The sequence below is a fragment of the Eumetopias jubatus genome, unplaced genomic scaffold (genome assembly GCF_037043125.1).
Source record: "Eumetopias jubatus isolate StellerSeaLion01/CBP00866 unplaced genomic scaffold, mEumJub1_p1.0 scaffold_16, whole genome shotgun sequence".
Taxonomy (NCBI): domain Eukaryota; kingdom Metazoa; phylum Chordata; class Mammalia; order Carnivora; family Otariidae; genus Eumetopias; species Eumetopias jubatus.
Genome location: NW_028274822.1, coordinates 30,599,803 through 30,614,003, shown reverse-complemented (window position 1 = coordinate 30,614,003; position 14,201 = coordinate 30,599,803). Strand labels below are relative to the sequence as shown.

General features: G+C 36.0%; 1 protein-coding gene across 1 annotated transcript in view; it reads right to left on the bottom strand.

Annotated features, from left to right (window-relative positions):
- RIT2 (Ras like without CAAX 2) overlaps positions 1-14,201 on the bottom strand; it is a 388,510-nt gene that overhangs the window by 255,274 nt on the left and 119,035 nt on the right. Inside the window, exon 3 of the mRNA XM_028098362.2 lies at positions 2,089-2,162. Within this exon, the coding sequence (XP_027954163.1) occupies positions 2,089-2,162 (74 nt within the window). The remainder of the gene's footprint in view (positions 1-2,088; positions 2,163-14,201) is intronic.

The window sequence follows — 14,201 nt, the reverse complement described above, 5'->3', positions numbered from 1 at the left end:
TGCATGGCTATTAGAAATACAAAGGATTTCACCTTCTACCAAAGCATAATTCTAGAGGACTATTTTGGTTTTAGTATTTCAGTTATTACAGATATATTATATTGAGTGAAATTTAACATACTCAATCTTCTTCCAATTAGGCTTAAAGGTCCCCTGGAAAGAAGTATATTTTCCCTTGCATAACACAGCTCTTTCAAGTAACTGAAATAATTTCTCCATTCTAAATAGCCCCAATGGCTTCAGCCCTCCTCCCCCACCATAAGCCCATTATCCAAATGTCTCTCGAAATAAATGAGTTTGTTAATATATGAATTTCAAAGTCTTAATATATCTCATAAATATAGAAAGAAACCATGTATTTCCAGTGGCTTATACCAATAAGCCAGTTAATGCAGTTTTTTTTTAAATAGTTACATCAAATAGATGAAATAATAAACATTTCAACATATACATTCTTTAAGTACAAAAGGAAAACAATGTAATGAAGGTCTGTGTACCTATGACCTAGGTTTTCAACTGTTAACATTCTTCTTTAATCAGAACTTTATGAGACATGAATCATTACATGTATAGCTGAAGTCCAATTTGTATCTCTCTCCTTCCTGCTGGAGAAGTAGCCACTAGCTTAAACATATCCCAAAAATTTATCACATCTTAAGCCACAAAGTAAAATTATATATATCAAATAATCTCCTATAGACCATTTTTTGCAATGAGATTAAAAATCAATAAAAGGATAAAAGTTTATGTGATGAGAATACCTGCTTACATCCTGACTGCAGCATTCCATTTAAGTCGAATGTGTTCTTAAATCTACAATTGCACTACCTTTTGATGTAGCACTTACTGACAGAGGCGCATTAAAGTTTCCCACTATACAGGCTTTTAGATTTATGCTTTTTAGATTTATACATTTGTCTTGAATATTATAGACCAGAATTTATCTTTGATTTTTTTTCCTATTGCAATCTGACATTTTTACACCTTAATAATGCTTTTTGCAATAAAATCTATTTTGTCTGATTTTAATACAGATGTACCCACTTTGGGTTTGGTTACCTTTTGACTATTTTTTTCCCCAATCATTCTTTGATTTGCTAACTCTCTGTACTCTCTGTCTCTTTTAAACCAAAGAAGTACAGGTTAGTTTTGTTCTTTTATTCAATATAATGCCAACAATTTACTTGACTATTCTGGGAGAGATAATATCTCCATTTCCATTTATTTTGATTCCTGATAGATTTATTGTGTTTCCTCTTTCTTCTTTCTTTTCAACTTCAAAATGTATTCATTTTTTATTTATTTTCCCTTTCCTCTCTGCTAGTTTTTAAGTTATATTTCTAAGACTTTTTTTTTTTTTAAGAACAGTTTTAGGTTTACAATCGAGAGATGTTTTATGTCTGGCATTTGATATGTTTATATTTTAACATGATTATATTTAAGGTATGAAATGAAATAAAATTTCCATCCTCCCCCCAAATACAGCAAGGCTTTTAAAGATTTTTACTCTGACTCCTTTGCCCATTTTACTTGTAACTGCCACATAGTATTTTGGTCCCATATTTTTATATACACCAACAATGCTCTCCACCTCCTAGTCTTCCTTCTCCTTGTTCCTATCTATACATTTGTAAATTAATGTACTAGATTACACTACATCTTGGTTAGGTCATCCATTCCACCTAACTGTCTCTAGCCTTGGTTCCATGAGCATATATGCTAAGTAGACTTCCCTTCTTTATGTCACTAAATTTTTTTAAATAAAAGCTATCACCAGATTAGGGTCTAAGATAAGTTTTGCATATATCTGAGGAAGAATAAACTATTCCGTTAATTTTATAACCTTAGATGGCAATATTATATCTACACTTATATTTTTATATTTAAAAAATTAAAGTAATGTTAACATATTCTGGCTGGCAATGAGTCACATTTTCCTGCCAATTCTTTTATTTAATTTCTCATCACTATTGCAAATTTGCTCTTGTCCTGTTTGAATTGTTAAACTCTTCTTTGTGGTAACTGTATTTGAGATTAAAGCCTAAATTTAGGCCTCAGAAATTGAAGAGATCTAAGAAAATTACCTACCTGACCAGCAGTGTCCAAAATGTCCAAATAAGCTGGCTCATTGTCGATCCTAACCTGGGTCTTATAGGCATCTTCTGAAAAACACAAAACAGTTTACATTCAGGTACATTCAGCTGAAGAGGCATGATTCATTTTTAGATTTCATAACCAAGAATTTCTAAATAGTTTAAGAGAACGAGATATTCTAGTCGAATACACAAAGTAAGAAGGATATAACCCAGGGAAATATAGGAGAGTGTTTCTGCTTAAAGTGAAGTCAGGTTTATTTCTACATCAGGAGATTATGATTTGAAGTACCTTTGTCATATTACCTACAGAACAAATCTTGAAACAAATTCATCAGTTCTTGTTTTCCTCTTGCACTGCAAATGTGCATTCTAACATCATATTCAATGAAAGACTGAAAGCTTTTCCTCTAAGATCAGGGACAAGTAGGCCTGCTTTAGCTTTTATTTAACATAGTACTAAAGTCCCAGCCAGAGCAATGAGATAAGAAAAATAAAGTCATCCAAACTGGAAGAGAAGCAGTAAAATTTTGTTTATAGATAACACGATCCTATAAATAGAAAGCTCCAATGATTTCGCGGGGTGGGAGTGAGGTGGGGGTGCTTTTGGGACTTCTAAAAAATTCAGCAGCTGCAGGATACAAAATCAAACACACAAAAGTCAATTGTCTTTCCATACACTGATAAACAATTTAAAAGCATCAAAAGGAATCAAATAGTAATAAACTTAACCAAGAAGGCAAAGAATTGTCTACCAAAAACTATAAAGTTGTAATTTGTTTGTGTACTTGCACAAATTTATATATTCTGGATTCTAAACATTTATCAGATAGGATTTGTAAATATTTTTTCCTATTCTGTAGGCTTTTTAACTTTCATAATGGCATTTGATGCATGAAAGTTAATTTTTATGAAGTATAGTTTCTTTTGTTCATGTTTTTAGTGTCCTAAGGATCTATTCTAAAATTCAAGGTCATGAATATTTAACACTATGTTTTCTTTTAAGAGTTTTATAATTTTAGCCTTTGCCTTTAAGTCATTGATCCATTTTCAGTTTTTTTTTGTTTAGCAGCTTTATAAAAAAATTTTTAATTTAAATTCAACTAGCTGACATATAGTAGTACATCATTAGTTTCAGATGTATTCAATGATTCATCAGTTGCATATTTATTTACTTTAAAGATTTTATTTATTTTTCAGAGGGAGAGTGAGCACGTGAGCAAGAGAGCACAAACAGGGGGAGTAGCAGGCAGAGGGAGAAGCAGGCTCCCCGCTGAAAAAGGAACCCATGCTGGACTTGATCCCAGGACCCTGGGATCATGACCTGAGCCTAAGGCAGATGCTTAACCAACTGAATCACCAGGTGTCCCAGTTGTGTGTTTTTTAATATGTTGTTTGGTAAGGATACAAATTCTTCTTCTACATACAATACTCTTATTATCCTTTATTTCTGTAATGTTGGTACTGATTGATGTCCCCAATTTATTTGAGTAAACATTCTTAATCAATCTAGCTAAAGCTTTCTCAATTTTGTTCATCTTTTAAAGTAATTTAGTATCATTTTCTTTTTTTCTCCTTCATTCTCTATTTACCTCTCTTTTAACCTTTAGTATTTCCTTCCTTCTATTTGCTTTGGGTTTAGTTACCCTCCCCCCATTTCTTAAGGTTTAAAGTAAGGTTATTAATTTGAGATCTTTTTTAATATGAGTATTTACGGTTATACATTTTTCTTTCAGCACTGCTTTTGCTGCATCCTATAAATTTTGGAATGTTGTGTTTCATTTTCATTAATCTCTAAGTATTTTCTAATGCCCTCCAATTTCTTCTTTTACCCATTGGTTGTTTAATTTCCTCATTTTTGTGTATCTTTGAAACTAGAAATCTACAGAAGAAAAACATTCTATTGTGACTGGAAAAGATAATCTGTATGATTTCAATCTTCTGATATACACTTGGAAAATCAAGGAATGCTTCCTGGAAGAAGTAGCACCTAACCTGAGTAGGAGTTAGGATAAAGTCAAGACAGAGGAAAGGCAAACTGAAAGCCAGAATCCCAGAGGTTATAAAAATTGAGACAAGGGGCACCTGGATGGCTCAGAGAGTTAAGCATCCAACTCTTGCTTTTGGCTCAGGTCATGATTTCAGGGTCCTGGGATCAAGCCTAGTGTCAGCCTTCCAGACTCAGCAGGGGAGTCTGCTAGTCTCCCTCTCACTGTGCCCCTACCCTGCTCATGCTCTCTATCTTTTTTAAAAAATGATGAAACAAAAGTAACCAAATAATTTCAGTGTAATTAAATCCTAGAGTTTTGGGAAGAGAATTTGAAATTCACAAGGTAAATCAGACTTGTCTATGAATATAATAAATGGAATCATATTTTTGAATGAAGCAGTAAGACTGTTGGGGTTTAAATCCTGACTCTACCACTACCCGTTGTCTGATTTGGGGTGGGGGGGGCGGAATCACTTGGTCTCTCTAAAATGCATATTACTCATTTGAAAGTTATAATATTTCTATTTAACTCATGGAGTTGCTCAGAGGATTCAGGAAGATAATGTGCGAAAGGCATCCAGCACAGTGCCTTGTGTATAGAACATACTTAATAATGCTTATTTATGGCTTTTGTTTTTAAGAAATCTGGACTCTATCATAATGCCACTATCAGATATGTATTTTGGAATTCTCGCTTGGGCTGAAATGCGGTAAATAGATTCTAAGGTAGGAAACTATATTCTGACAATGGCACTAGGGTGGAAAAAGAGCAGGCAGATTTGCAAGATATTTAGAAAGTTGAACCTATAGCGCTTAGTACTATATAGGGGACAAGGAGGGAGGAGGACGCAAGAGTAGCTCTCCAATTTCTGGCCCTTGCAGATGGGCAGGTGCCTAGGATGTCTGCTCAGAGAGGGAGGAAAGGAGGGCCGCCACCGATGCAACTTAGAGAAGGACTTTGCCGGGTCTGTATTGTGCACGTGGCAACCGTGAGCATCTGGGTCTGAAGCTCTGGGGAGAGATCTGAGGGTTACTTCATTATATCCAATGATTTCCGCATTTCTTCCAATCATAATTGGAAACATGGTTGGGCCTCCTGAGCCTGGAACTCAAACCCCTAGAATCTGGCTATAGCTTCTGTGTGATCTGCCACTTATATTGTAAGTAAAGAGCAAACTGAACCACTACTAAAAGCATCTAGAACAGCATTGAATTTTGGCGCCATTTCAATACTTATTCATACTGTTGATTTTGAACCACAAAGGAGTTATTTTAAGAACCTTTCGGTTTGCAAAGTAGTAATGGTCAACCAAAGGGGAGCTTTTTAAACACACCCCCTGAGCACCTCCTCCAAATTAGGTTTTTGCTAGCTGCTGGAGATAGGAAGATAGACCCACACATGCACGCACACCGTCATGGTCTCTACCCCCAAGAACTTAAACAGTCATGGTGGAAGACACACAAACGTGCACTGAGATGTTAAGACCTAAAAATTTATAGGGCATATAGCCTGCCCCTTTCCAGGAAATTCATTCTTTATAACTTTGCTGCAGAAATAAAGTTGGAGGAAGTCTAACTACCGGGGTGGTCAATCTGGTGGTTTGAACAACTACCGGCCATTCTATAACACCATTCAGTACACAGGCAACCACACAGTCTATTTTCCATTCTACCGCTCTTTGTACATTCACTGATCCTCCTCTTACACAATAGAAATCTTTGTGGAATTTTTTTTTTTTAATGCATAGAGTTGTTCTTCAATTTCATAGGGAAATAAGAATAGTTACTCTGAAAAGGACACTGTGACCTAAGAATCACATGTGAGTCTTTCAGAATTCCTGTTTGTTTATTTAACTCTAAAGCCCCGAAAGGAGCCTGCTGAGGCCAGGAGCATGCTGAGTAATCCAGAGGAGAACTGCTCTGTGTGATTATTGGAGCCCTAGATAAACCCAGCACATGAAACATATATCAAATAAAAGCTTCTCCTGGGATCAGAAAACCCCTTCAAAGAGACTTGATGTGAATTGGCTGGAAATTAAGCCAGGCCTTCTATCCAAGATCTCTTTCTCTCTTTTAAGAAGTGTCTATCACAGTACACATTCCAGTGTTGTGAATCTAGGTCACCTCCCTGGCCTCCATAGAAACTAATCCCTTTCATTTCCTTCCAATAAACAATCTTCCCTCCTGTTTCCATCCATCCACTCCCTTTGAGACCTCCCATGTAGAAAGGCAGTGACAGAAATACTCTCTTGAATACATAAAAACACCTCCCTGAATTTCAATCATCTGCCTATAGATGGAACCCTGAAGTGAGCTCATTTATCTTCCAAAGCAAGAGGCCAAATGTATACAAAGCTTTATCAGGCAGAAATAGTAGCAACTGCCTGCTATGTTGTTTGCACTGAAAAGCACAATGGAGCTAGATTCTTAGAGACATCTCTAAATTCCACCTTAAATTCTAAAATTCTACCTTAAAATGCTACTTCAAAATTCGTTTGAAAACACTGGTGTTTGAAACCCTTGCTTCTCTTAGGTCTTCGCTTTCCTTCTCTAGAATTTTACAGGAGGAAATCACCAAAGACCTGTATTAAAGCCTCACATCCATCACTAAATTTTGGTGTCGTAATTCGCCAACCACTTAATCTTACTTGTAAGATGGAGTTAATAGTACATGCTAGTCAGCGCATAGGAGTTCTAGAAGGATCAACTAAAGTGGAATATAAAATGGTGCTTCTTTTAACCACAATTCAAACTCAAGGCATGTTATGTAATAACTTTAAAAAAAATGCTTCAAGTTAACCATAAAATCATATTAAAACTAAACCACTTCTACTTCTGCCATTTATATTTATCCATATGGGAATGTCCCCCCCCAAGTTAATCAGAGGTAAGATAGGTTTATAATAATTTTCCAAAAAATAAAAGTGTATAATTAAAAAGCCTTAAGATGTTCTGAATAATCTATACAAAAAATTCATTTAATTCCTTTATAGAATATATTTAAATATCTTTAAAATATGTTGTTGTAAATATGAAATTGGGATATTTTAAAACCACAATATGTAACTGAGAGAAAATATTAGGGTATTGTTGAATTTTCACTAGAAGACTTTTTTAAAAAATCTTAAGATACTTGAATCATTCTTATATGGTTTACCTGAAAACCTGAAATGTATGATAACTGGTGTTACACTGAAGATATGCTTCTGTAACTCTGAGGTAGTATACATCTCTAAGATATTAATCATTAACCCAATTCTTTAAAAAATATGAAGGTCCAGGTTCAGATCATTTATAACTTTCTCAAAGAATTTCTTAAATAAATCATCCTAATTGTGTGTTTGTATGTGTATAAAGCAGAAACATCTTGGAACAAAGTGCACTAGAAACTTTCTCTCGAACAAAAAGAGAAATCATGGCTGTATCAGTACTGATACAAACCTAATGTATCAATATGTACATGAGTATGTAATCTGTGCTGCCCACGCTGATAGGCACAGAATCTACCATGTTGACAAAGACAGTTGATTTCTCTCAACAGTTTGTAATCCTGGGAGAATACATCAACAGTCAATTGCACTGCATTGTAATGAGTGTTAACATTAGAAGAGTTTGAAATGTGCTTATTTAGAAAGACAGCAGAAGACACCCAGCTGAAGTTGAGCTGAGGTCAGTCCTCAAAAGAAGCAGATAGACAACAGGGTTTGCAATGGGGAGGCCTGGTAAGAGGCCAAGAAAGACAGGGAATTGCATGGATTCTAGCACAGCCCCTCCTCTTGAACGTAAACATTCAGTGAAATACATTAAGGGTATATATGCCTGCTGTATTTGAAGAAGGTTTTGCAAAACTGGCTGAATTTAGCTTCAGAGAGAACTCACAGTGAATGAGAACACACTTCCCTACCATGGAATAAGAGCTGAAGATAGGGGTGTCATTAAAAACTAAGTCCTGGAAATTCATGGGACTTGTAAGGCAGAATTTAGATTTTTTTCTCATGCTATAAAATTGAGGACTGAGCCATGTTTATTTACATCTGGGAGGGGTAGGCGCTCTGTGATGATATTGGAGTTATACAGCAATTGAAATCTTTCCTATAGACATAGAAACAGATTCTACTGGGGTATTTCGTACCAGTCAGCATTTCCCTGCTGCTCCCAGGGAAATGCCCAATGTCACTGCTCTGGGAAATTTAACTCCAAGGGGGACAATACAACATGCATTCTGTAAGGCCCTCAGGTAGATTTTCCACATCAGACCTTTTGAGGTGGTGCAAGTTGGCGTGTTTCCTTTGGAATCAGAGGATACCACCTGGGGATTTGCACCTGAAGAGGGCGAAGGCCATTCCAAACAATGGCTTCTACATAGCAAGGATAAGCCAACAGAGAGGTCTTTGAAAAGAGGTAATAGTCCTCTTTAGTGAGTAGACCTGTAGCCTGGCAAGAGCTTGCTGAGACAGCAGCAAGATCAACGTTCTTCCCCAAAACTGTCATCTATAGAAAATATTTCAGGACATCCAAATCCTTTCAATGTTAGAGCCTTCTAACCCTCTCCTTTCAGCCAGATAGAGAGGTTCATGGGAAACCTGATTCCTTGTCTGTTTTCTGTTAAAAAAAATGAGAGGTAACAGGATTGGGCTACACAGACATCAAAAGTTTCAAGTCCTTTGTCTCTACCTCACTTCTTTTGGGGTGAGGAAAAGAAAAGAGTAGATGTTCTCCTCTCACCAGCTCTTTTAGCAAGAAATGACAACATCTCATTTTTATCTTTCTTGCCCCCATTCACCATCATCATGATGAATGGCTGCATGATCCTAAGGCCATGATCTGTGAAATGGTGGTCTCCCAGACTTTACAGTAGAATGCATTTACATAGAGACTATCTCTTCACAGAAATAACTAGCTTTTATGGTTAGGGCAATGTTGGGAGTGCCACAATTCTATCAGCTCATCACCCTCCCTTGATGGATACCTCCAGAAGGGTTCCATGAACTTCTACAGCCCACAGATCCAATATGAGAACAGCTGGTGGCAGAGGTTTGATTTATAACAAGACCATGGCTTCCAGGAAGATGAAATAGATGTACTTTTCCCTATGCCTCCTGCTACATACAACATAAGACCACGAAAATTATTTCTAGAACTATTTTAAGATGACTCTGAAAGGTGGAGAGGAAAAGGCAACCTGGCTAAAAACTTCAGGATCCAAGGAATAACCTGGTGGTGGATTCTCTGGGTTTTCTTTTTGCCTCACAGACTTGGAAGTAAAAAAGCTGGCAGCCTGGAAACACCAATGTGTACAGCCAAAACAAAGCCCAGGAGAAACGAAGCAGAGCCTAGCAAGACAGAACACATTTAGACAATAACCAATCTAACAGTGAACCAATTTAGAATTGTTTGACAAATTAAATACTTAGCTGTAAATAGAACAAAACGTGTGCAGACCTTATATGCTAAAAGCCATGTAACACTGATGAAAGAAATTTTAAACAATCTAAATGCAGAGGCATGCCATTTTCATGCTTAGAAGACTCAATGTGGTAAATATGTGGATTCTCCACAAACTGATGTAAAGATTTAACACAGTTTCTATCAAAATCTTGAAAACTTATGTATATATGTGGATACAGGCACAAATTTTAAGTCTTTTATGAAAAGAAAAAGGTACTAGAGAAGCTAAAAAATTTTGAAAAGCAAAGTAGGAGAAATTCGTTTTCCTGAATTCACAACTTACTGTGTAACTATAGTAATCAAGACTACCTAGTATTGACACGTAGCTCAATAAAACAGAACGGAGAATTCAGAAATAAACCCTCAAAAATATAGCTACATTTTAACAAAAGTGCAAGAGTAATTTAGTGAAGAGGCTTTTCAACAAATGGTGTAGGAAAAATTAAATATCCATTGGCAAAAACAAGCAAACCTCCAGCTAAGTATCACACTTTATATACCAATTAATCTAAAAATGGATTATAAGCCTCAACTATCAAACTTTTAGAAGAAACATAGGAAAAAATCTTTACAATCCAGTGTTATGTAAAATCTTAGACTTCATATAAAAAGTCCATAAAAGGAAAAGTTTATAAATTGGACTTCAAAATTTTAAAACAGACTTTGCTCTATAAGAGACCCCATTAAGATTTAAAAAAAAAAAAAAAAGCTAAAATGGGAGAAAATATTTGCAAACCAAATATCTGACCAAGGACTACTACTTAGCATGTACAAAGAACTCTTAAGTCTCAAGAACAATCTATTTAGAGATCAAACAAAAGAAATGAAGAGACATTCCATGAAATAGGATACATACACAGCCAATAAACACAAACCTGTTCAACATCATCAGCCTTAGCTGGCATCACGGGCATGCCACCTGTCCAGTCATGCAGTACTCTATGCTTAGAAGGGTGTTTGGTTGGATGCTTTCCTGTCACTGTAATTCTTCATTTTAGAAAAAGAAATCTCTTCTTGTCTTGGACCCCCAAAATTAAACGGTCGATCCTGATTACAATCATATGGGGAAAGTGGTCAGTAGCTATCAGATTGAAATAAGAATCCAAACTAAATTGGGTAAGTTAAAGAAATCTTTTAAGAGCTTGAAATTCAAATTAGAGGCACCAGGACACAGTGACACAGATGGTAGAAAAATGAATACCAAGTGAATGACTTCCAAATGTGAATACATAATTGGAAGACAAGACCCCACAGACTAGTCTCTTAGTTGTTTCACGATAGAATCTGATTTGACCTGGAGATACCATCTCAAGATAATGGAAATAGAAGTCCCTTGTTAAAAAAAATTATTAGTCTTAGGTAAGTACAAATGAAAACCACAATGAACGGGGGTGCCTGGGTGGCTCAGTTGGTTAAACATCTACCTTTGGCTCAGGTCATGATCCCAGAGTCAGAGAGAGCCCAGCTTCGGGCTCCCTGCTCAGCAGGGAGTCTGCTTCTCCCTCTCCCTCCCCCCTCACCTCCTGTTCATGCTCTTTCTCTCTCATTCTACTGAACAAAATCTTAAATAAAATCACAATGAGTTATTACTACATACCTATCAGAATGGCTTATAAAAAAGTGATGACTCTTAAGGCTGGTAAGGATGTGGAAACATGAGATTACTAATAAGAAATTTGGGGGGAATGCCTGGGTGGCTCAGTCAGTTTAGCGTCTGCCTTCAGCTCGGGTCATGATCCCAGGGTCCTGGGATTGAGGCCCATGTTGGTTTCCCTGCCCAGCAGGAGGCCTGCTTGTCCTTCCTGCTTATGCTCTCTTGCTTTCTTTTTCTCAAATAAAATCTTTTAAAAAGATCTTTTGCAATGTATATTTTAAAAAATATATTCCACACATTGGGGCACCTGGGTGGCTCAGTTGGTTAAGTGTCTGACTCTTGGTTTTAGCTCAGTCATGATCTCATGGGTCATGAGATCGAGCCCCACCTTGGGATCCTTGCTCAGCAAAGATTCTCTCCTTCTGCCCCTCCCCCTACATGTGTGTTTGCATGCATATGCATGCTCTCTAAAATAAAAATCTTTAATATATATATATATTCCACATGGAATATTTAAAGCAGCAATTACATTCTTAGGCATTTATTACAGAGAAATGAAGACTTACATTCTCATAAAGACACACTAATTTTTTCCCCTAAGTTGTTTGTAGTAGCTTTATTCATAATAGCTGAAAATGGGAAACATGTCAAATATCTTTCAATGCATGAATAATTATACGATCTTGTGTGTGGTACACACATATCATGGAATACTATTTAACAATTTAAAAAAGAATGGAATGTTGATACATGCAACAGCCTTGATGAATCTCCACAGAATTATGCTAATTGAAACAAGCCAATTCCAAAAGGTTACATATTCTATGATTCTGTTTATATAATATTCATGAAGTGACACAATTATAGATATGGATGACAGGTTAATGGTTGCCAGGCGTTATGGAGGAAGTGGGTGTTGTTTTCAAAATCTACATAAAGGATCCTTGTTGTCATGAAAATGTTCTGTATCTTGACTATCTGTATCCTGATTGTGATATTATACTAAGTTTGAGAAGTGCTACCATGGAGGGGAACTGGATAAAGGGACATAGAATCTCTCTGTATCTTACAGTGCCACATGAATTAAAATAAAATAGATATATCAATATCTGCTTATGTATAAAAAATTCTGAAATCTCAAAAACTTTTTAGCAAGATAGGCATAGAAGCAGCTTGTTTTATCTCTAGTACTGAGTAGCTAAACAAAACTTAAAGCAAACATTATGATTAATGGACAAATACTAAAACCATTGACTCAGGTTGGATACAAGATGATAATTTTCATTATAAATACTTTTATTTACTTTATGTTTGGGTTGAAGGCAGATACCCAACCAACCACCCAGGCACCCCTGGCAAGACTTCTTAAAAACTAATATAAACACTAACTATAAAGTAGAAGGCTGACAAATTAGAATACATTTATTAAAATTGTGACTACATTAAAACAACAGATTGGTTTATCAAAGGCACTATTAAGAGAAGGAAAATATAAGCCGTAGTGTGGAATAAAGTATATATATCAACAAAAGGCTCATATCCAGAATGTATAAAGAATTTCTACAAATCCCTCAAAGAGGCAATCTTCTCCAGTGAAAAGTGGGCAAGGCATTGAGAGTTTTTAAGTGATAATATTACTATCATTCATTAAGCACTGAAATTGTGCTAGCATGGTAAAATATATATTTGCATTATGTCATTTAAATCTTATAATAACTATATGAGGAACTATTCTCACCTCCAATTACAGATACAAAGTCAAAGGTCATAGAAGTTACGTCATTTGCCCATCACACAACTTGTAAAAAGCATGCTATTGTAGAAAAATTTTCACTTATCCATTTATGGATACTAGGTACTAGGGATACGAAGATCAGTAATACATGGCCCTTGTCCTTAATGAGGGCACAATGGAGGTATAACAAAGTCCATTTGGAGTTGGAGTTGGTGAATAGGCAAAGACTTCATAGGAGAGCTGACCCTTGGACTATCTTAGAAGTTATCTCACTGAGAAGGGTAAGGAAAAAAAGAGTATCCTAGGTAGAGGGAAGAGTATCAAAAAGAGTACGACGTCTCTTCCTTCCCTTCCTTGGGGATAGGAGGCTTTGATAGTGACACCAGGGGTTCAGGAGATAACAGGGTAAAAAAATATGGGATGCTTCACAAATTTTCTCAAACCTTCCACTTCAAAATTTTAAATTCAATTTTAAATTTTAAGACTGTTCCAATTTTAGTAAATGTAAAGTGAGCACCTTTCAGATAGCCAATACATTTAAAGCTGTACAGCCTTATTAATGATCAGTAAAAAGCAAGTGAAAACTATAGGATGCAAGTGTTCTCACAACAGAATAGCAAATTTAAAAACCGTAATACCATAAATACCATAAATAGTTCACTAGTGGAGCCATGGAGAACAGTCATCTACTACAGGGGGTGCATAAACAGAAAACTACCTGGGACTATCTACTAAAGTTCATCATACCTATAACATGTGCTACATGGAATTGTTGGTGTCAGTTCCTCTCTGTACAGATATTACATCTGTATCCCCTTACCATGGGATGGTACCGGGTGGAGTGTATTTACCCATTCTTTGAGTTTAGGCTTGATCATGTGACTTACTTTGGCCAATGGGATGCCAATGGATGTGATGCTAGTAGAGGCATGAAATATACACGTGCAGTGGGGCTCATGCTCTTTTGATTCTTTTATCACTATACGAATATGCCCTGAGATACCTGCTGGTTTCAGAACCTAGATACCAGTCTGAAGACAAGACATTTCAACTAACGTAGAGGTGTGTGAGGGAAAAATACATTTTTACCAGATTTGGGGCAGTCTGTTATAAGCAATTGCATTCATCAGGAATATATGCACCTGTGCACAAAAGACATGAATGAAAATATTTGTATCAGCTTTATTCATACTATCTCTAAACTACAAACAACCCAGACTTCATCAGTGTTATAATATGCACATTAATTCTAGTTCACTCATACAGTGGATTATTTTTGTAGGAAATTTAGACAACTACAGCATACATGATTGAATCTTTTAAAAACCATTTTGAAAAAGC